The sequence below is a fragment of the Pelophylax lessonae genome, assembly GCF_965119305.1.
Source record: "Pelophylax lessonae genome assembly, chromosome: 1".
NCBI lineage: Eukaryota > Metazoa > Chordata > Amphibia > Anura > Ranidae > Pelophylax > Pelophylax lessonae.
Window position 1 is genome coordinate 206,369,642 of NC_138768.1, and position 23,223 is coordinate 206,392,864.

The window sequence follows — 23,223 nt, forward strand, 5'->3', positions numbered from 1 at the left end:
CTCCTCTGCCTCTAGTGCTGATCCCTGGATATGCCTCTTCCTGATCGCTGACTGGTGTGCAGTTAGTTCGATACTGTGAGTACCTGACTGGTGGTGGTGGGTTCGTTTGTGGGGTTCTCTCTCCCTCTCTGCTGTTGCAGCAGTAGTGCTCTGTGCTGGTCCTTGTGGTGCCGCCAGCGCAGTGGGGTGTCCCTTGCAGTGTTCTACACTTTTTTTGTATGAGTTCCTCTCTCCATTAATGGAGTCCCTGGAGCATATTTCACTACCTAATCCCCTCTCAGAGGCTGTCGGTCCCTCCGGGTCCCAACAAATGACTGCACTGACAGAGGTCCTGGAGTCCTAGGTAGATTTGGTCCTTGGCAAACGGGCTAGCAAAAAGCATCCCATGCCTTGTCCTGCTTCCTCTGTCTCATCAGTTCCAGAATCTGATTCGGCCACCGCAGATGCGAGTTACCCTTCGGGGGCTGCGTCTATGCACCCTGCATTCTCAGATAGTGAGGATGATTCCTCTGCTCCTCTAGCCACGCATGAAAAGGTGTTCGTGGGTGTGCTGATTGTATCAGTGCGGGAAACCTTAAAGATAGAGGATACGACTAATGCAGCATCGGAGGCGCGGGTCACCTTTGGCACCCACAGGTCTTCCAAAGCAGTAGAAGGTGTTCCCCTTTCTCGCCGCCTTTGACAATATTGTCACAAAACAGCGGGGGGTGCCCAAAACGCACCTTTGCAATCCCTAAGCATTTTGCAATGTGGTACCCCTATGAGGATTCCCTCCTTAAAAAATGGACTGTTCTGTAGAGGACTTCCTGTTTCCAGGTTGAATAAAGACTCCATAATCCCGGTTGAAGAGTCCCCGGTCTTCTCAGATCCGGCTGATAGGAGGTCGGAGGCCTTGACCCACCATATGTTCACTGTGGCTGGTTCGGCACTTAGGCCGGTATTTACTATTGCCCTGGTGTCGCAAGCTATGACAGAGTGGGCAAAACTTCTACGCCAGGACCTAGAGGGGGAACAGCTCCCCCCTGCCTTTGCGGAGCTGGCAGATCAGTTGGTCCAAGGGCTACAGTTTGTCTGTGACGCCTCTTTGGATGTTGCTCCCTTGATTTCTAGACTGTCTGTCTCAGGGGTGGTCCTGCGGTGCATTATCTGGCTGAAATGCTGTTCTGCGGACCAGGCTTCTAAGAAGGCCTTATCCGATCTTCCTTTTGTGGGGGATCGCCTGTTTAGAGCTTCCTTGGATGACATTGTCAAAGGCCTCACAGGGGGAAATAGTACTCTTCTTCCTCAGGCTTTACAAGGGTAAGGAGTCCTGTCGCAGGCAGGGGCCTTTCTTTTCGGCTCACAAGAGCCTTTTTTGTTCCTCAGCTTCTCAAGAGACCCTCAAGGGATCTAAGCCCTTCAGAGCCTCCGCCGAGGGGTTTTACGAGTACCTGGTCTGGCAAGCCATTAGGGGGTTCTGCCAGACCTGCAGACAAGGCTTCCTCTGCATGAAGGGGCGCCCTCACCCGTATCTCAGGTGGGGGGACATCTTTGCGACTTTCCGAATCTGTGGACCTCCCTGATAAAGGACAAGTGGGTCCACAAAGTTATTCGCTCCGGCTACAAGATCAAATTTAGATCATATCCTCTGGAAATGTTCTTCCCTTCCAACCTGCACTTGTCCCCAGATCGATTAGGGGATCTCTTTGGGGCAGTGTGTTCTATTCTCCGTGTTGTGAGAGACACAGGACTCTGGTCTGGAACAACGGAAGTTTATTCAGCACTCTCTGTACAGCATTACAGGACAGCTCTGTATATCAATATCTCTACATGTCTCCAAGATGGCCACTCTGCCCCTTGACCCTTGTCATCACTCCTGGGTGGAGCCAGCCTTAAAGTGACAGTACATGTGAAACCCTTCAGGTATAACACCTTCCATCCATCCCTAAAAAAAAAAAACAACAACAAAAAAACACAACAAAACGAGAACAGGCATAAAACAGTAACTCATAATTGTCCCATACAGTTCTCCAACTCAGGAGATTTACATTGCTTCTTCTGCGTCCGAATGTGAGAACAACTTCCAGGGACGCTACGGGGAGAACATGGCAGCGGATCACTTTCGGCAGGCCCGTCGAAAGTCTCGTAACCGCTCTTGCATTTGAAACCGGTCAGGAGGGCGACAGCGTCGTTGAGGATGGACACCCAGGGCCTCGGGGCCGGAGGAAGCAGGGCTGGCCGGAATGGACACCGGCGGGGGCCAAGAGGGGATCCCCTAGCTCAGAGGTTGAACAGACCTCTGGACCAGGGCTGGAGGGCTCTGTTGGAGCTGAGTTCAAAAGTTCAGAGTCCTCCCAAGCATCAGTCTCAATGCCTCCTGATCCGGTAGGAGCAGATGCTTGAGACACTGGAGGTGCAGCCGATGTCAGGGATTCGGGCAGCTGAGAACGGGGATGCAATTGGTCCGCATGCCGCCTTCAAATGGAACCATCTTCCAGGCAGACCCTATACATTTTGGGTCCCAAAGTCTCTGCGACGATAGCAGGAACCCAACGAGTGTTGGAAGCCCATACCTTTTTCTGGGCTGTAAACCGGGGAATCTCGTCGTGTTCGACCCTCTTGTCTTGGGACTGCCATACATGTTCCTGGACCGTTTGAGGGTGGAGCATATCCAAAACAGTCCATGGCTGCCGACCCAAAAGAAGTTCAGCTGGAGTTTTCCCAGTGGTTGCATGTGGTGTGGTTCTGTAAGCAGAAAGGAAGGAGTCCAGCTGCTGGGGTGACAGGGACTGTTGTTTACTTGTAGCCACAGTAGCTTTGAAATAGTGTTTGAAGGTCTGTACAAAACTTTCTGCTTGACCATTTGTAGCCGGGTGGTAAGGTGGGGTCAACTTGTGTTTGATGTTGTGGGTAGTCAGGAAACCCTGAAACTCCTGGCTTGTGAATTGTGCACCGTTGTCTGTGACAATTTCTCTGGGGTATCCAAACGTAGCAGCGAGATGTAACAGTATGGAAATCGTCGCCTTAGTCGTCGGCTGGGTAACAGGAATGACCTCAGGCCACTTTGAATGGGCATCAATAATGATCAAAAAGGTGTTTCCTCTGATCGGGCCTGCAAAGTCCAAGTGTAGGCGAAACCAGGGAACCGTGGGCCAAGTCCAGGGCTGGACGCACCCTCGAGGAGGGTCTCGCAGTTTGTGCACATCCAGCACACGCATTCACATATGTCGTGATATCTGAGTCTAGGTTCGGCCACCACACATAAGCTCGGGCCTTTTGTTTCATACGTGTGCCCCCGGGATGACCAGTATGTAGTCCAGAATGTGTCTCCGGTGGGTCTGTGGAACGATCACTCGGTCTCCCCATAAAACACAGTTGCCAGCCACAGTTAATTCCAGACGCTTACGGAAGTAAGGTTCATAATGTGACAGTTGCAGGCCAACCGTACCGTACCCAGGAGAGTATTGTCTTAAGGAAGGTATCCTTGGCTGTATGGGCTGCTACTTCCCCGGAAGACAGAAAGGACTGGCTGGTGTAACGACAACTCTTGACAGGTGGAGAAAAGTCTGTTAATGTCCTTGTCAGACGGGACATGGCGTCGGCATTAGCATTGGCATCATGGCTGCGATACTGGATTTTGTAGCTATATGCTCCCAAGAATAGGGCATAGCGTTGAAGACGGTCCGCAGTCATCTGGGAGATGCCTTTGTCAGGGCTAAAGATCTGAAGGAGTGGTTTATGATCAGTCAGTATGGTGAATTCCCTACCATACAGGTAAAGATGAAACTTCTTAATTGCCCATATGAGCGCCAGAGCCTCTTTGTCAATGTGAGAGTAATTGCTTTCTTCTTTTGTCAAGGACCTGGAGGCGAATGCCACAGGTTTCTCTGACCCATCTGGTAAAACGTGAGATAGTACAGCCCCTAGACCATAGGGTGAGGCATCACAAGCCAAGGTGAGAGGCCTTTGGAGGTCATAGTGCACGAGCATGCATGACGCCAACAGCTTTTGCTTAGAAACTTCAAAAGCACGTTGACATGCAGCCGACCAGTTCCATCTGGAGTGTTTCTCCAAAAGCTTGTTTAATGGAAACAAAGTGTGTGCTAGATCCGGCAGGAATTTGTGGTAATAGTTCAGCAAGCCCAGGTATGATCGCAGCTGTTGGACGATGGTTGGGGCTGGAGCTTTTACTAAAGTATCAACTTTGGCTTCCGTGGTGTGTATACCCTCTGCATCCACAAGGTGGCCACAAAACTCCAATTTAGGTACCATGAATTGGCATTTCGCTAAGTTCACTTTTAGACCCTGCTCTTGGAGTCTGGCCAACACAAGCTCCACGTTACACTTGTGTTCCTGGTCCGTCAGGCCCGTGATGAGCATGTCATCTAACAGGCACTGTGTGAAAGGAATGTCCGCCAAAATCTCATCCATTTTGCGTTGCCAAATGGCTGGGGCGGAGGCTACCCTAAACACCATCCGATTGTATTCATACAGTCCCTTGTTAATGTTGATGGTTAGAAACTTGCGGGACGAAGGGTGGACCTCAAACTGTAAATAAGCTTGCCTGAGATCAAGCTTGGTGAACTTTTGACCTCCTGCAAGAGGGGCAAAAATGTCATCTACTCTGGGTAGGGGATACTGGTCTATCTCCAGTTGAGAATTTAGTGCCATGCGGAAATCGCCACAAATACGTAATTCCACATTCGCTCTCTTTACTGGTACAACTGGTGATGCCCACTCGCTGTGCTCTATCTTTGAGATGACACCTTGTTCCTCCAGCCGGCTTAGTTCAGCTTCCACACCTGCTCGGAGTGCGAAAGGTACCGTCCGAGCTTTGAAGAACCTAGGCTTGGGTTTCAGCCTGAGTCTCACACAGTCATGCTTTATTTTTCCCAAATGGTGATCAAAGACTTGTGGGAATCGCTGTTTCAGGGATTCCGCCCTTCCCACTTCATCCCCTGATGGGATGGTCACGGTGTTGCAGGGGTTAATGGCGATGTCTGGCATGCCAAAGTAAGCAATCCAGTCTCTCCCAAAGAGAGGGGGTCCCCCATGTTCTAGGATATACAATGGCATTCTCTTTGTCTAACCCTAGTAGGATACCTGTACTTTCACGTAGCCCAGTGGAGAAGTTTTCTCCATTGTTTCTGGGTGATAACTGAAACTGCTGCTCCTGTGTCTACATCCATCTTGAGTTTCTTTCCTTCCACGGTTACCTCTACAGTCATTGCTAAGGGTGCTGAATGCATATGATGTATGTCTAATCTGTGGAGCACTTCCTCATCCTCTGATTCAGATGACGATGTATATCTTCCCACCATATATGCCTTTGTCCTGGTGTTCAGAGGTTGTTTATTTCGCACCTTCTTACTACGGCAGACTCGTTTCAGATGGCCTGCCTTACCACAATTATGACAGAGCTGATCCGTAAACCGGCAGACTTTGTGATCATGGTCTGTATTCCCACAATGGTAGCAAGCTGACGTCCGGGTTGGTGAGGTTCTATATTTACAGTATGCTGCAGTTTGCTTGACTGCTGTTCTGAAAACTTCCTCTTTAACCTCTTCCCTTCTGCTCTGGGGGTTCAATGCCTCTGTATCTTTCACAGCCATTTCCATCACTGAAGCTATCTCAATTGCCTTTGTAAGGGTAAGGTCTTTCTCTGTTAACAGTCTCTTTAGGCTAGACTCACTTTTTAGTCCCATGACAAACTTATCCCTCAGTGCAGTTGGTAAGTACTCCCCAAAAGAACAGGTTGAGGCTAGTCTGCGAAGGGCGAGCACATAAGCCTTAATTGGGAAGAAAGGGGAAGTGTTTGGCGCTGCCAATGTATATGTGAAGTACAATATGTAAGTGTATATGTAGTGGGAGATCCTATGTATAAATATCAAGGGAATAAATAACGACCTGCGCTCTACCCCTGTGTGGGGAGTTCTTCTGGTAAGCACGGGATTTACTTGAAAGGGGAGCACCGGACCCACGGGACAGGGGAGCACCGGATTCTTCACCTCCTTAAATACCCACCCCGCGGCACCTGGGATATTAGCTCCCTACTATAACTGTGGACTTTTAGAATTACATACGTTTCTGGAGACTCTTCTTTCGCACATTTTGTGCATTTTTTTGGTCACATATTCTTGTGAATTTTTTAGTGGCACGTCACTGCTTTTGATGTACCTTATATAGGATATATATCTAATTTTTTTGAGCTTATAATTTTTTTCACGTTTCAATTGGAATTTTTCATCAGTGCACTGAAACCTTTTAACCAGGTTTTTAGAGTCCTATGTGACATAGACCACTGTGGACTACTACTACCAGCACCTGGCACTTTATTTATTAAGGAATTCCTTTAATCAATTTACTGAGTCATTTTTTTTATCACTCTATTTACCTATCTCACTTTGCACTTTAATAAGTACTTATTGCACCTTAATTCATTATTTGGCTCATTTCACATTAATTTGCACGATTATTATTCTAGCCACTTTTTGCCACAGGATTCCTTCTTTTTTATAGTGGTGTTTACCACATACGTTGCACCTTTTTTAGTGTTATCTTCAAACTTTCACCCTATGGGCACTGGTCTATTTATATTCCGATTATTTTTTAAATTCTGATTATTTCTTATTCACACTATTATATAGAATATTAAGCTTATTTATTGTTGCCATTGATTGAAAGGGTCCTACATTACAGATTGAATCTTACCTTTTCTTAATTTTAAAATAACCCTGATATATAGTACAGGGCATATTTATATATTTATTGTACTCTACTTCCTGCACATTTTTTTTATTGTACATTTATTTATTGTTATTTATTCCCTTGATATTTATACATAAGATCTCCCACTACATATACACGTACATATTGTACTTCACATATACATTGGCAGCGCCAAACACTTCCCCTTTCTTCCCAATACATAGCGTATTACCTCTTTTGAGGTTGTATTCTGAAGTGGGCTGCAGCCAATTGGATCACATATATTCTTGTAACTTTTCCCTATCCGTTTCTCTATCCTAAGCGCGGATTCTTTTCTGGTTTTCACTCACATAAGCCTTAATATCTTCACCCGGCTGCTGCTGCCGCTGATAGAACCGGAATCTTTCTGCAATCTCTAGTGGTTTAGGCTGGAAGTGATTCCCTAACAGTGTCAGGAGCTCTGCCAAAGTCTTAGTTGCTGGTTTTTCAGGTAAAAGGAGATCCCTAAGAGTGTCATATGTCCTAGCACCAACCAGTGTCAGAAATACTGCTACTTGCCTGTCGCCTGGGATGGCATTTGCAGCAAAATATTGTTCTAGTCTCTCAATCCAGGAGCTCCACTTTGTCTGTTCTCCATCAAATTCACTTAAAGCGGAGTTCCGGGCACAAAAACGATTTTTTTTTTTGTGCCCCTCCGCTAGGTAGAGCTCACCTGAAAAGGAATTGGATAGTTATTTTAATTTTGTTTGTTTACTCCCCTTTTTATTGAAGATCGTAAATACTCACCTCTGACTGCTTCCTCCCTCGGAGCCGCGGCTCACCACGTCACTTCCTGCCTCGCGATGATTCCTGGGAGCTAAACGTCATAGCTCCCAGGAATCAATGCGACGGCACCGGCCCCGCTCGTCATTTCCGGGCGACGCCGCATTCCCCTGCTAAACAGCTTCTGGGCATGCCCAGAAGCTGTTTAGGAATGCGGCGCCGCACCGGAAGTGACGAGAGGGGCCGGTGCAGTGCATTCTGGGACACGAAGACGCGGAAGAAGACAGAGAAGAGGACCGCGCCGGCTTCAGCTGCCCACAACAGAGATGGAAACGCTGTATTTCTTCTAAAAGGTAAGTGCGAACCGGGACAGATCAGAGGCTAGCCATTGTGGAATGTGCTAGCCCTGACTGTCCCGGGGGTATGTTCAGCAAAAAATCATTTCTGTGCCCGGAACTCCGCTTTAATGTCCCGATCAATGACATTTTCCTGCTGGGCTCTGTGGGTGTTTGTATTCAGCTGACAATCCAGAGTTTTTTTTTTTTTTCTTCTTTTCCTTTCTCACACGGATAGTAACCTTGTAAATCCCAACCTCGTCGCCACAGTTATATTCTCCGTGTTGTGAGAGACACAGGACTCTGGTCTGGAACAACGGATGTTTATTCAGCACTCTCTGTACAGCATTACAGCACAGCTCTGTATATCAATACATCTCTACATGTCTCCAAGATGGCCACTCTGCCCCTTGACCCTTGTCATCACTCCTAGGTGGAGCCAGCCTTAAAGTGACAGTACATGTGAAACCCTTCAGGTATAACACAGTGCAAGACTTGTTACGTCAAAGGGCGATTGTCCAGGTTCTGACATCGGAACATTTTCAAGGTTTTTACTCAAACCTGTTTACAGTTCCCAGGAAGGAAGGCAAGGTGCATCCAATTCTGGACCTCAGAGCGCTAAACTGCTGGTACAGAAGTTCCAAATAGAATTGATTCGCACAGTGGTGGCGTCCCTACATCAGGGGGATTTCCTTGCCTCCATCAACCTCAAGTATGCCTACCTACACATCCTGAATTTTTTTGGCCACCAGCGTGTCCTCCGTTTTGCCGTGGGCGAAGAGCATTATCAGTTTGTGGCGTTACCCTTTGATCTCGTCTCCGGTACTCGGGTCTTCACAAAAGTATTGGCCCTGGTGCTAGCATTGCTGCGTCAGCAGGGGATAGCAATACTGGGGTATCTGGACGATTTGCTTTTACGAGCAAAGTCTTTGACTGCTCTGTTGGACAACTTGGAGATTACTTTGAAAACTCTGAGGGAGTTCGGTTGGATTCTGAATCTTCAGAAGTCTGCTCTGGTTCTGTCCACAAGCCTGGACTATCTGGGTCTGACTCTGGACTCTGCATCAGCCAGAGTGTTTCTTCCTCTGGAAAAACTTCAGAAATTCCAGGAGGCTATTTAGCTTCTGCTGTCCAGATGGTCATCTCTTCGGTCTTGCATACGGGTACTGGGCCTGATGGCGTCTACCTTCGAGACAGTTCAGTTTCCACAGTTCCTACATGAGATCCCCGCAAATAGAGATTCTGGTGAAATGGAACAAGTCTCTAAACAATCTAATCTTGTTAAGTCAGAGTACGAGGGGGTTCCTGGTTTGGTGGCTTAGCTCTCCGGCACTTCTTCCTTTGTACTGGACGGTCGTCACCACGGATGCCAGCCTATCCAGGTGGGGAGGTGTCCTCGGCACAGAATGTGCTCAGGGAGTCTGGAAGATCAATGTACTGGAAATTTAGAGCGATCAGACTGTCTGGATCATTGGACATGTTGTCTCCAGGGGTGTCTGGTATAGATTCAATTGGGCAATGCCAGGTCCATGGCCTATGTCAATCACTAAGAGGGGAAAAAGAAGTGTCATGGCGGTTCGTGAAGTAGCCGGCTTCGTAAGGGAGGCAGAACGATTTGTTCTAGCCCTCTCGCTACGTACATTTCAGGGGTAGAAAATTGTCAGGCGGATTAACTCGGCCGACAGGCGCTCGACCAGGGGGAATAATCACTTCATCCGGAGGTGTTTCATCAGTTGTGTCTACGGTGGGGTACTCCCCATGGTGGATACAACTGAGGTGGATCTGTTGGCCTCTTGACTCAACAGGAAAGTGCAGAGGTTTGTGGCACAAGGGATCCTTTATCTGACACCACAGGCTTATTAGTGACTCCTTAAAGTCTGTATCGTCTGATTTACACCTTTTCCTCCCCTCAAGCTTCTGCAGAGACTCCTGCGCCGGATCCAGAAGGGGTTCTGGTCATCCTAGTGGCTCTAGACTGGCCTCGCCAGTCTTGGTATGTTGATCTGGTACGGCATGTTGCAGATGCTCCTTGGAGACTTCCTCTCAGGGAAGATCTGTTGTCGCAAGGGCCAATCTTTAAACCTGCTTTACAGTCGCTGGCTTTGAGGGCTTGGCTGATGAACGCCAGGTGCTGAAGGATAGAGGGTTGTCTGACTCTGTGATTCCTACGCTGCTAAAAGCTAGAAAATCTACCTCCTAGGAAGATTTACCATTGTCCTTGGAAGACGTACATTAGGTGGTGTGAATCCCTCAGGGTTCACCCTCGCTCCTTTTCAGTTACTCTGATCTTGGCCTTCCTCCAACGAGGGATTGAGCACTGCCTTGCCTTGAATACCATCAAAGGCTAAGTTTCGGCTTTGTCAGTTTTCTTTCAATGTCTTTTGGCCACACACTCCTTTGTGTGTATCTTTCTCCAGGGAGTGAGACACTTGGTTCCTCCAGTGCGGTCTCCATTGCCGCTGTGGGACCTCAATTTGGTGGTGTCAGTTCCCCAGAAGCCTCCTTTTGAAAACATTCAGGTTTCCCTGCTTACATTTTCCCAGAAAGTGGCCTTTTTGGTGGCTATTACTTCTGCGCGCGGGTTGTTGGAGCTGGTAGCGCTGTCTTGTCGTTCTCCTTACCTGATGGTTCACAGGGATAAGGTGTTTCTTCGTCCTTCCATGTCCGTTGTTCCTTCTAAAGGTCGTCCCTGATTTTCATTTGAATGAAGACATCGTGTTGCCCTCCCTGTGTCCCAGGCCTAAGCATCTTAAGGAAATTGCCTTGCATTCCCTGGATGTGGTTCAGGCAATAAGGGTGTACCTGGCAGCTATGGAGTTTTTTTTAGAAAGACTCACTATTTGTCCTCACGGATGGACCTCGCAAACGGTTGGCTGCTTCTGCTGCGACCATTTCCAAATGGTTCAGACAGACTGTGATTCAGGCTTATTCCATTAAGGGTCAGGTTCCTCGTTTCCCTGTTAACAAGTTAGGCCTCATAATGGCAAAAAAATGTTTTCTATTTTTTCCTTTTATGAGATCTGTGATGAGCTGCTTGTCCTGCTGTGCAATTCCAAGGGGACCTGTTTGGATAGGTGTTTTTTTTTTTTTTTACAGTTATTTTTTACAGTTCTATTCTATGCATGAGAGTAAAAAGCCTTCAGTGTACAGCTCCCCCTCAGCCCTGTCCTATGTACACAGAAAGCCCGCCTGGGAGTGAACAGTGTGCAAAACCATTGCATGGAGCAGGTAAGTATGACAAGTTTTTCCTAATTTTATTTTTATTTTTTTCTTCTAAATCCTTTTTCTTTTACAAACCCTTTAAGCCAGAATTCTTAATTTGAATACTTGTTTCTGGCAGTGATTCACAGTGTTGAGGCATAGCGTGACAGCCAGGAAACTAGTATTTTCACATAAAGGTCAGCAGTTGCATCCCTCTTATTACCCTGGCCTGTTTATATTGTTTACTTTCATAGTGTAGCATATGACTGCTTCAGAGTATGCTCCAGTTAAAGACAAATTTGGCATTGGCACCTCCCCTATGACCGGTTCCCTTTTAACTGAAGATTTAAAAGTAGATAAATCCAGAAATCTATCCTATAGGCATAGGCTTGTTAGATTGCTCTTTGTTTTGTGAGCCTGCATAATAGCATCTCTACATCAATGTTACATTTTGCAGTTCAAGGCTCCGTTATTCATTATAGCCTTACCTAAAAAGATGTGAGCCTCTTTGCATAAAGCTTTTCCTATGGCTTTCAGGTTGAGTAAAACTGTCAAATTTGACCTTGGTCTGTATATAATAGCAAAGTTTTATTCATGCCCAGGGATAAGCAATATTTAAACTCTTCACTAAGTTGAACACATTGTAAAGAATATTGTTTAAACCTCTTTATCTGTTGTCTGCACAGGTACTTACAAATAGAAATTAAGGTAACCTAATCCCATATGTAACTAGCCCCTGCTCCTAAAATCTCTTAATTAATTCTTTTTTAATTAAAACAGCTTGTGAGTTTCACATCACATCAGCAGCAGTTAATTCACTTAGAGCCAGAATATAAATATAAAGCACTATGGCCAAAGAACATTTCTGAACCTTTCACTTTCTACAAACATGCATATATTGGCTTACAAACTTTAGCTAAGAGATGGTTGTAGTCCCTGTGACTGTCTATCTTTTATGTCCAAAAAGTAAAAGATAAACCTTTAAAGCACAATTCTAATATCCAGCCACTGCAAGTATTTTTACATTTTTTTATTTTTTTTTTTATTTTTTTATTATATAGATTTACCTTTTTAGTAGATTCCTGGTCACATGAACTGCAGGTTCTTCTGTCTAGTAAAATCTTGGCTGTGGAAGTTCCTTGGGCAGAAAGGGGCCCTGGCTGCTATCTGCATTGTTGTATTTAATTGTATATTTATGACACCCTGCAGTCACAGGATGTTCTTGGTCTTCCAGGTTAAATGGCATTGAGGGCCACTTAACCCAGAAGACTGAGGACAGCTAGTGCCATGAAGGAATTGCTGCAGGGAACCGTGCTGAAAAGGAGTGGAGTATTGAAGCTACTGCACCTTTTTTATGGTTTAAAAACCTGCTTGGCGACTCTTTTTAAAAAGTGCCCACAGTTGGGCTTTTAACTTGCCACACAGTAAAGTCTGGTTGCACCAATCACTATGCAGTGTCAGGGCCTAATGACAGGATGTGAATTGAATAGATTGCTTTCATACTGTAGGTCCTTCCACTGCATGCTGTTGGTTCGTTATCATCACATTGTAGTTTTGTTGCCAACGTATAGCAGTGTCAGTTGGTAGTTATAAAACCTCTACAGTATAAATATTATTTGGCACATGACTGCTAGAGGACACACTGTAAAATGTTGAAAATCTGTTTTAAGTTGTACCTTTTTATTCTTTTAGACTCATGTTTGTATTCAACAAACAGCATTGGACTTAATTGGACGAGGTGTAGAGGTTCACATTGTAGCAGATGCCTCTTCTTCACGAAGCATGATGGATAGGATGTTTGCCTTGGAGGTATGATTAAATGTGATTGATTTAAAATCTGATTGTAAAGTCAGCCATCTTGTTATCAAATGCAACTCCGATTATACATGAAAATGTTGCATTTAGGTTTTTTCCACACCTCACTTCCCAACAAGCGAATCCATGTAATTACAGATGCCGAATGTAGCAAGACTTGAAAACTAAATTGAACCAAATTATTTTTCTTTCCTCTGACAAGAATGAAATAAAATGGGTATTTTATACAAGACAGCGGAAAACATTGTGCATTTACCTGTACTAGCTGCCATAGAAGATCTACATTTTACTGTTCTTGTTAGAAAATGCAATACACTCATATAAATTTGTCTCCTGGGATGCTTCAAGATCTCCTTTGAGAGAAAAGTTATTCTTGGCAACACTGGCCGGTAATGAGGTGTAGATATAAGCCTGGTAGTTGAAGTGTATAGAATGTGTTCCATTTAAGTCATCTTTAGGCTCACTTTCCAAATATTGAGAACTTGTGTCACTTTTTTGATTCCTGTGGGAGGAGAGGAGCATCCAGTACTTTCCTATAATACTGAACATTCTCTAATAGCCAATTGTCACGAATTTCTCTACAATGTTGATTCTTCTTGGTTTCCTTTTGGTGTGGACTTGTACATAAAGAATGGCGTACTGCCTGTTTCACAATATATTATTTAGATGCAGCTTCAAATATGCTGTACCGGTCATATTATATGTATAATCTTCATTTAAAAAGTGCAGTTGTTCCCAGATAATCAGCAGGATTCCTTCCTGTCACAGGAGCAGAGTACTCAGGGATTTGCCCCTTTCCCCTGTGCCCCCCCCCCCACATTTCACACCCAGTTCCCCGCCCCCAGCCTTGGGGTTGTTTCTGGACACTGGACATCTGCCTTGGGCACAAGGGGGTGGGAGACAAGAGCACCTTAGGCAGGGAGCAGTGTTTACCAGGGCTGTTGATACACATTTTGAAAAATTTGTCGCAGCAAGGCTTAGGGTGTTTAGTCTTTATATCTAGCAATCCTCTTTGGCTGTGGAAGGGGGTTACCCCACCACCACCACCTTTACTGGGCTCTCCTATTCCATGGGGGAGCCCAGTACTGATGCGACTGGTCAGGTTGCATTCCCTAGAAAGAGTGGAAGGAACAGAAGTTTCCAACCTTCTTCTGTGACATCAAAAACCGGAAGTGAGGCGGATTTAGTCATTTCCGGTTTTGGTTTGTTTTATATACAAGCGTTACCAGCTTGTACAGCATCTAATCAAAACGATCTTGGTTTGATCTGTGGCTTTGGAGGTCAGAGGAGAGATCTGGGGTCTAATTTACCTTAGATCTCTTGATAAAGAGGACCTGTCTTGGCCCATGCTATCACAAGGGATGTTGTTTCATCCCTTGTGATAGCAATAAAGTTGATTACATTTTTTTTTGAGGGTACAGTAAAAAAAAAAAAAAAAATTAAAGCACCCCCATGCTCACGTGTATCTAGGTCCGAAACTCATGTGCACAGTGTTCGCGCCATACATGTGTGGTGTCACCACAAACGTCAGAGCAAGCAAAATAATTGTAGCACCAGACCTGTGTAAATGGTAACCTGTAAAAGCTTTTAAAGCATTGCCTATGGATAATTGAATGTACCATTGTTTGTCACCATTCCACGGGCGTGCACATTTTTAAAGCGTGACAAGTTTGGTTACAATTTAGTCGTCATAACACCTTTTACCAAAAATTTGGATATTCAATTGTGTTTGTGTTAACTAAAATTAATGAAAGGGAATTCTTTCCAAAAAATTGTGTTTGGAAAAACCGCTATGCAAATATCCTGTGACATAAAAAAAAATTACAACACCCACCACTTTATTCTCTAGGGGCCTCTGCTTAAAAAATATTTATTGTTTGAGGATTCGAAGTAATTTTCTAGCAGAAATACAGATTTTTACATGTATGAGAGAGTTTGAGTTGGCCTGGTGGTCAAGTGGTTAAGGGAAGGTATGCCTGGAGGGATCCCACTCCTCAATAGAGCTGCTTCACACTGCCCTTCTGCACTTCTGCTGTGGTGAATGTGCAGCTAACCCACAGTTTTCGTGCAGGTTTAGCTGTGCTTTCCCATAGACTTTGATCGTGTCCTGCAGTTTTGGTGCCTAAATGTGCATTTTCCCTAAAACGTCTTTCAGGACAGCACCTTAGAGAGATGGCTCCTCCCTCTCCTCAACAGGAAACACCCCATCCACCAGATTTTAAAAGGAGGCTTCTCCCACCATTCGTCAGTTTTTGTGTTTCCTCCGGCCGAGGAACACCTCTGTGGGGAGTCTGAGCTCTTAAGGTGCTATCCTGAGAGACCGGGCTTCCTACGTCCACCTTACCCTATTTGGAGACGGTTGCTTCCTCCCATTCACGCGACCGACTGCAGTGCATAGGCTCCTTCTTCCTCTTCAGTGCTCTAGGCTCTAGGACGGCATTTCGGGCTGGCGGTACGGTATTTTTTCTTAACCCACCGCTACTTTTTCAAATTTGCCGCCACTTTCCCGGATCGAGTGACGCTCATCCGGCCGGAAGTGAGGTTTTCCGGAAGGGGCAGGGGGCGCATGGCGTCATTTCCGCCGGCGCAGGGGAAGAAGGGAGGAGCAAGCTGGTGCCTATTCCGGTTCTGGACCAGTGCAGGTGCGCTTTTGGTCTCCGGAACGGTACCGAAAGCCACGGTGATATCGCTGCCAAGCGAATGGATACAGCTTCAACAGCGAGTGGGACAGGCACAGGCACCAGTAAGGCCCAGGTAAGGGGTGTCTCTGTTATGGCCTATCTTACTGTGGGGTCTCTCTCCATCCTTTTTTCCTATCCCCCCGGTGGCTGGGGGCCTGTCAGGGCACATGGGGCTTCCCTTAAATGTCTTCCTGTGCACCTTGGTGGCCCTGAGAATCAGGCTGACTCATAAGAAGGATGTGTATGTTTTTTCATGTCTTCCAGGCTAAAAGATCTGAAACCGTTTTCAAGCGGAAATGTCCCTCATGCAAAGCAAAGTTGTCCGAACACTGGAAAAAGACACTTTGCCAAGGGTGTATTTGATGCCTTAGTAAAAGAAGAAGCATCTGCAGTATGTGGCGATTTAGTCGCATCTGTGAGAAAGGAATTGGATGCTACCATTCAATCCTTTCGGTCATCCCTGCAGGATCCTGCCCTGAGTCAGCCATCAGCCTCACATTCTTCTCAGGGTTCACAATTGGTTTCTTCGGTGGGAACAGAAGGGGTCCCTCCCACCCAAGGAGATCATTCCCCCTCACATTCCAAAGAGGAAGAAGAGGAGGAAGGGGCACAAAGTAGGCCCTCTAAATACAAACTCTCCTTAGAACAGGTGGATGGTCTCTTAAGGGCGGTTTATATCACCCTGGGTCTAGAGGAAGATAAGAAGGAACTATCCCTGCATGATCAAATGTATGCGGGCTTGGACGAGCCTAAGGGTAGTACCTTTCCAGTGCATCAGACCATCTCAGATGCGATCAAACATGAGTGGGCTGATCCAGAAAAGAAAACCTTCTTCCCTAAAGCCTTTAAGAGGCGGTTTCCTTTTGATGAGGACCCAGGGGCTCCCTGGAATAAGATGCCAAAGATTGATGCAGCCTTCTCCCAGGTTTCTAGGTCAACGGACTTAGCATTTGAAGACATGGGAGTCCTGAGGGATCCCATGGATAAGAAGATGGACCAGCAACTTAAGAGATCCTGGCAATCCATCATGGGTAATCTGAAACCTGCCATGGCAGTTACCTGTGTGTCCAGGAATCTGGAATACTGGCTTAGCCAGCTAAAGGCACACATTACGGCAGATTCACCTAAGCAAGAAATTTTGGATTCCTTCTCCACGCTCTCCACGGCCATAGCATTCATTGCAGATGCCTCAGCAGAGTCAGTGAAGATGACGGCAAGATCTGCAGCATTAACCAACTCGGCCAGAAGAGCTCTTTGGTTGAAGACATGGCCTGGAGATACAGCTTCTAAGAATAAGCTGTGTGGACTCCCATTCCAAGGGGATCTACTATTCGGTCCAGAGTTGGACTCTGTTCTAGATAGAACAGCGGACAAAAAGAGGTCTTTTCCCGTTAAGAGAAAACAGCCAGCTAAAAAGCTTTTTCGACCTCAAAAAGCTCAGCAGAATAGCAGACCCCAGGAGAGGAGAAGAAACTGGTCGACACAAAAACCTAAAGGAAAAGGAAGTGTTCTCTTCCATCCTCCTGTGTCAACCAGCAAAACACAATGACAAAACATTGCCGGTGGGAGGAAGATTGAGGCAATTCCTCCCCTATTAGGCAGCCATAACAGAAAGCCAATACATTCTAGATATGCTGTCCCAAGGCTACAAAATAGAGTTTTCGGAGATGCCACCCGAAAGGTTCTTTGTCACAAACCTCCCAAGAGATGCAGCAAAAGCCCTGGCTATGATGGACCTGCTAAAGGACCTGAGACGACAGGGAGTTGTCTGTCCAGTACCAGTGGAGGAACAACATCAGGGATTCTATTCCCACATATTCTTGATAAAGAAACCATCGGGGGATTTTCGTCTTATATTAAATCTGAAACCACTAAACAGGTCAGTTCTGTACAAGAAATTTCGGATGGACTCAATTCTTACAGTCAGACCTCTATTAGCCAAAGGATGCTTTATGGCATCAATAGACTTAAGGGATGCTTGTGAAATATATATGAAAGGAGGTTGTAACGGCGCTACCTTAAAGTGAATAAGTGCTTATTGTGTGTGCCAACTTAAAACAAAGTGCCAATAAAAAAATGTGTCATGAAAAAAACGTTAATTTAAAATAAAGTGCACTAGTGATTTGTGGTGTGACCAAGTTAGCTGGTTAATAACCTGGGCCCATAAGGTGCAACTCGGTAAAGTGCAAGTGCTGTGCTGCATATACTTAACGAGTAAGAAATAATGGGTTCCCAATGTGCATTTATTTTGTGATGACAGTTGATAATAACAGCAAATAAGTTAAATTCATAAATAAATCAGTGATTTAAAATACATAAAGCAGTGAACATAAATTCATCCGTGCTGTGCGTGGAGTTTGTATTACCACTTAAGTGAAAAGTGCCAAATTAAATGAGAGAAAGTAATAGATAAAAAATGGGGTTGCAATTCTGTTGTACATCCACTAGATGTCGCCCCTAAGTATACGACCTGTGCTTGAGGAAAAATGGTCGGTTTCTTCCGGGGTTCTCCAGTGAGCCAAACCAGGCTTTTAGTACCTCAAGTTAGAAGAAAAAAACCCCATGATGCAATGTGTATCTGTAGCGTGGAAAAGAGAGCATAAAACTCACGTTTGAGGCTGCCTAGGATCAGCGGTGATGGCCGGGAAGCTTCCGCGTTCCACGGCCCAGGCTCCGAAACCGGAAGTGACGTTGCGACTCCGCCCTACGCGTTTCGTCATGTGACGTCTGCTGGAGCGGCGTCAACGTAACAAGCTTCCGGCCTTTAAATAGCGTGTCCGTCTCCTGGCAACCAATCGGCCTCCCCCGCCGCCATATTGGTGCGCGCAAACTGAAGCCGGACGGAGGACATGTTGGGCCTCCCTGCAATGCCTCTTCAGATGCCGGAACGGAGGGACAGCTATTTTGGAACATCATTTCCTGACAGCCTATATCTGATACCGTAGTAGGGTTAAAACATGACATTTATTAAAGATCATTAAAAAAGAGGAAAAATCTTAAAAATATATCATGAAAAATGAAAAATAAAAAATAAAAACCGTGCAAAAATTCATAAAAATCATTCAAAAAAGACTATTTAGCGGAGTTTTCATTAAAAGTACACAAAAGTCAAAAAATGAAAAAAAATGAAAAAAAAAAGGAAAAATAATTATAGGTAATACCATATGCCCGGAGGTTAAGTGCATATTATAGTGATCATGGACTGCAAAGGGTAGAATGTACATAATTTGTAGATGTAAATCGAGCGTTTTTTTAAAGGAATTTTACAGTGTTGCAGAAAAAAAGGAAAGATAAAAAAGGTGGAAGAATTGTGAAAATAGTGGACCAGATAGTCAAGAGAGGGAAATGGAATTTTCTAAAATGGGTTACCCATAAATAGAGAGTCTCTAAGAACAGTCATTCATTCCTGTTGTATTTAAGAGGGGCTACCAGGGCCCCCCAAATATGTCGCAATCCGGACTAGGGTGTAAGACAGCTCTTTTATTTTTGGGATGTTGGATGAGAAGGCCTCATAACTAACCCCTGATAAAAAAGAAGTTTTGTGGTGTTTAAGTGGTTGTACTGTAAGCAAACCTCATACAAGTGTTGTGGGTTACCCCAAACTTTGAAAATATAAAGGAAAAGTTTTTTTATATAAATGTGTTGAGCTTAGCGGATGATATGCTCAAGACGCCGTGTAAACTACACGGATATAGGGTGTAAAAACAATGTGAATGGTCTAGGTTTAAAAGCACAATGTTCTTAGTGATGCTGGATGAGAAGGCCTCAAGGCATTGTTGAGTAAAATGAATGGCGTTGGATGGTAAAATTGATCAGAATTATTTCTTTTGATGTAGGAGGTTATGGTCAAGTGTAAAAGTTTAAAACTAATAAAAAGTAATAAAATGTACACCCAAAAACCACATAAAACCAACTAATCATAAATAAAAATTTATAAAACTATTTCAAAGGATTGTTTCAAGGCAAATTTTCTGTCCCAAAGGGATTACATACCAACATAGGATAAAAAGGTAAAAAAATATATAAAAAAGGTAAAAAAATTAAATTAAAAAGTAAGAACATCAAAAATGAGAAAATCACAGGAAAAAAAGGACATTAAAAAGCCATAAAAGAGCCATAGCAAAAGCTAATAAAAACATTAAAAAACATTAAAAAACTTTAGAAAGCAAGGGACTAAAAACTTAGAGGCTAAAAACCAGGATAGAAGAAAGGTGTTTTTGTTTTCATGAGGTTTTCATGAAACAAAAACAATTTATGTGTCTGTGATGAAACAATTGAGATCAATGTCTACATTCAACCCGTCAGGGCGAAGAGATTGCATCAAAAAAATCCATTTTGTTTCATTTCTAGAGATCATTCTTGTTTTATTTCCTCCTCTCCAATCTCCCTTTATTCTATCAATGCCATAAAAAATTAGTCCTGAAGGATTTTTGGAATGCACCTCTTTAAAATGTCTGGGAAGATTATGCTTATCAAAGCCCTTTTTGATATTCTTTATATGTTCTCTGATTCTCACATATAGGGGTCTGGTTGTTCTACCGATGTATTGTAAATGACAAGGACACTCAATGACATAGGTGACATGTGTGCTGTTACACGTGATGGTGTCCTTTATTTTGTATTCAATACCGGTAGTTCGAGATTTAAAATTGTTTTTTCTTCTTGGCTGGTTTCTATTATTTCTGCAGGGTAGGCACTTCCCACATCTAAAAAAACCATTAATACTTGTGGCATTGATAGAATAAAGGGAGATTGGAGAGGAGGAAATAAAACAAGAATGATCTCTAGAAATGAAACAAAATGGATTTTTTTGATGCAATCTCTTCGCCCTGACGGGTTGAATGTAGACATTGATCTCAATTGTTTCATCACAGACACATAAATTGTTTTTGTTTCATGAAAACCTCCTCCCAAGAAAACAAAAACACCTTTCTTCTATCCTGGTTTTTAGCCTCTAAGTTTTTAGTCCCTTGCTTTCTAAAGTTTTTTTAATATTTTTTAATGTTTTTATTGGCTTTTGCTATGGCTCTTTTATGGCTTTTTAATGTCCTTTTTTTTCCTGTGATTTTCTCATTTTTGATGTTCTTACTTTTTAATTTAATTTTTTTACATTTTTTATACATTTTTTACCTTTTTATATTTTTTTATCCTATGTTGGTATGTAATCCCTTTGGGACAGAAAATTTGCCTTGAAACAATCCTTTGAAATAGTTTTATACATTTTTATTTATGATTAGTTGGTTTTATGTGGTTTTTGGGTGTTCATTTTATTACTTTTTATTAGTTTTAAACTTTTACACCTGACCATAACCTCCTACATCAAAAGAAATAATTCTGATCAATTTTACCATCCAACGCCATTCATTTTACTCAACAATGCCTTGAGGCCTTCTCATCCAGCATCACTAAGAACATTGTGCTTTTAAACCTAGACCATTCACATTGTTTTTACACCCTATATCCGTGTAGTTTACACGGCGTCTTGAGCATATCATCCGCTAAGCTCAACACATTTATATAAAAAAACTTTTCCTTTATATTTTCAAAGTTTGGGGTAACCCACCACACTTGTATGAGGTTTGCTTACAGTACAACCTCTTAAACACCACAAAACTTCTTTTTTATCAGGGGTTAGTTATGAGGCCTTCTCATCCAACATCCCAAAAATAAAAGAGCTGTCTTACACCCTAGTTCGGATTGCGACATATTTGGGGGGCCCTGGTAGCCCCTCTTAAATACAACAGAAATGAATGACTGTTCTTAGAGACTCTCTATTTATGGATAACCTATTTTAGAAAATTCTATTTCCCTCTCTTGACTATCTGGTCCACTATTTTCACAATTCTTCCACCTTTTTTATCCTTTTTTATCTTTCCTTTTTTTCTGCAACACTGTAAAATTCCTTTAAAAAACCGCTCGATTTACATCTACAAATTATGTACATTCTACCCTTTGCAGTCCATGATCACTATAATATGCACTTAACCTCCGGGCATATGGTATTTCATTACCTATTCTTATTTTTCCTTTTTTTTCATTTTTTTACATTTTTTGACTTTTGTGTACTTTTAATGAAAACTCCGCTAAACAGTCTCTTTTGAATGATTTTTATGAATTTTTGCACGGTTTTTATTTTTTATTTTTCATTTTTCATGATATATTTTTAAGATTTTTCCTCTTTTTTAATGATCTTTAATAAATGTCATGTTTTAACCCTACTACGGTATCAGATATAGGCTGTCAGGAAATGATGTTCCAAAATAGCTGTCCCTCCGTTCCGGCATCTGAAGAAGCATTGCAGGGAGGCCCAACATGTCCTCCGTCCGGCTTCAGTTTGCGCGCACCAATATGGCGGCGGGGGAGGCCGATTGGTTGCCAGGAGACGGACACGCTATTTAAAGGCCGGAAGCTTGTTACGTTGACGCCGCTCCAGCAGACGTCACATGACGAAACGCGTAGGGCGGAGTCGCAACGTCAATACGTCACTTCCGGTTTCGGAGCCTGGGCCGTGGAACGCGGAAGCTTCCCGGCCATCACCGCTGATCCTAGGCAGCCTCAAACGTGACTTTTATGCTCTCTTTTCCACGCTACAGATACACATTGCATCATGGGGTTTTTTTCTTCTAACTTGAGGTACTAAAAGCCTGGTTTGGCTCACTGGAGAACCCCGGAAGAAACCGACCATTTTTCCTCAAGCACAGGTCGTATACTTAGGGGCGACATCTAGTGGATGTACAACAGAATTGCAACCCCATTTTTTATCTATTACTTTCTCTCATTTAATTTGGCACTTTTCACTTAAGTGGTAATACAAACTCCACGCACAGCACAGATGAATTTATGTTCACTGCTTTATGTATTTTAAATCACTGATTTATTTATGAATTTAACTTATTTGCTGTTATTATCAACTGTCATCACAAAATAAATGCACATTGGGAACCCATTATTTCTTACTCGTTAAGTATATGCAGCACAGCACTTGCACTTTACTGAGTTGCACCTTATGGGCCCAGGTTATTAACCAGCTAACTTGGTCACACCACAAATCACTAGTGCACTTTATTTTAAATTAACGTTTTTTTCATGACACATTTTTTTATTGGCACTTTGTTTTAAGTTGGCACATACAATAAGCACTTATTCACTTTAAGGTAGCGCCGTTACAACCTCCTTTCATATATATTTCACACTTTAACCCCTTGTGGGTTTGGTTGTTGGCAGCTTACACCTTCACCATTGTCTAAGGTCTTTACTCCATAGCGCTGGTCACCCCTACCTTTCTACTGTTTAAGGGATGCTTACCTACATATCCCTATAGCCCCTCACTCACAGAGATTCCTAAGGTTGGCGGTAAATCTGGGAAAGGAAATGCTTCACATTCAATTCAAAGCACTCCCTTTCGGGCTATCATCCGCCCCTCGTATTTTTACGAAAGTAATGGCAGAGTGTCTAGCTCCCCTCCGCCTTCAGGGAATCTCTATGGTGCCTTACTTGGACGACCTGCTTTTCTTTGCCCCTTCCAAAGAAAAGCTTCAAGAGGATCTGCACAAGGCAAGAGGTCATCTAGAGTCTCTGGGCTGGATAGTGAATATCCAGAAGTCGAACCTTACACCGGCTCAACGGGTTCAGTTCCTAGGGTTTCAGATATGCTCTGTGGAACAAAGAATCTTCCTACCAGAAGACAAACAGGTCAAAATACAGAATATGGTAGCAAGACTACAAACAAATCAGTGGTGGTC

At 43.9% G+C, this 23,223-nt stretch overlaps 1 protein-coding gene across 1 annotated transcript in view; it reads left to right on the forward strand.

Moving 5' to 3' along the window:
- The window catches only part of ISOC1 (isochorismatase domain containing 1), a 91,417-nt gene that overhangs the window by 44,750 nt on the left and 23,444 nt on the right, over positions 1-23,223 (forward strand). Inside the window, exon 4 of the mRNA XM_082243798.1 lies at positions 12,678-12,794. Within this exon, the coding sequence (XP_082099924.1) occupies positions 12,678-12,794 (117 nt within the window). The remainder of the gene's footprint in view (positions 1-12,677; positions 12,795-23,223) is intronic.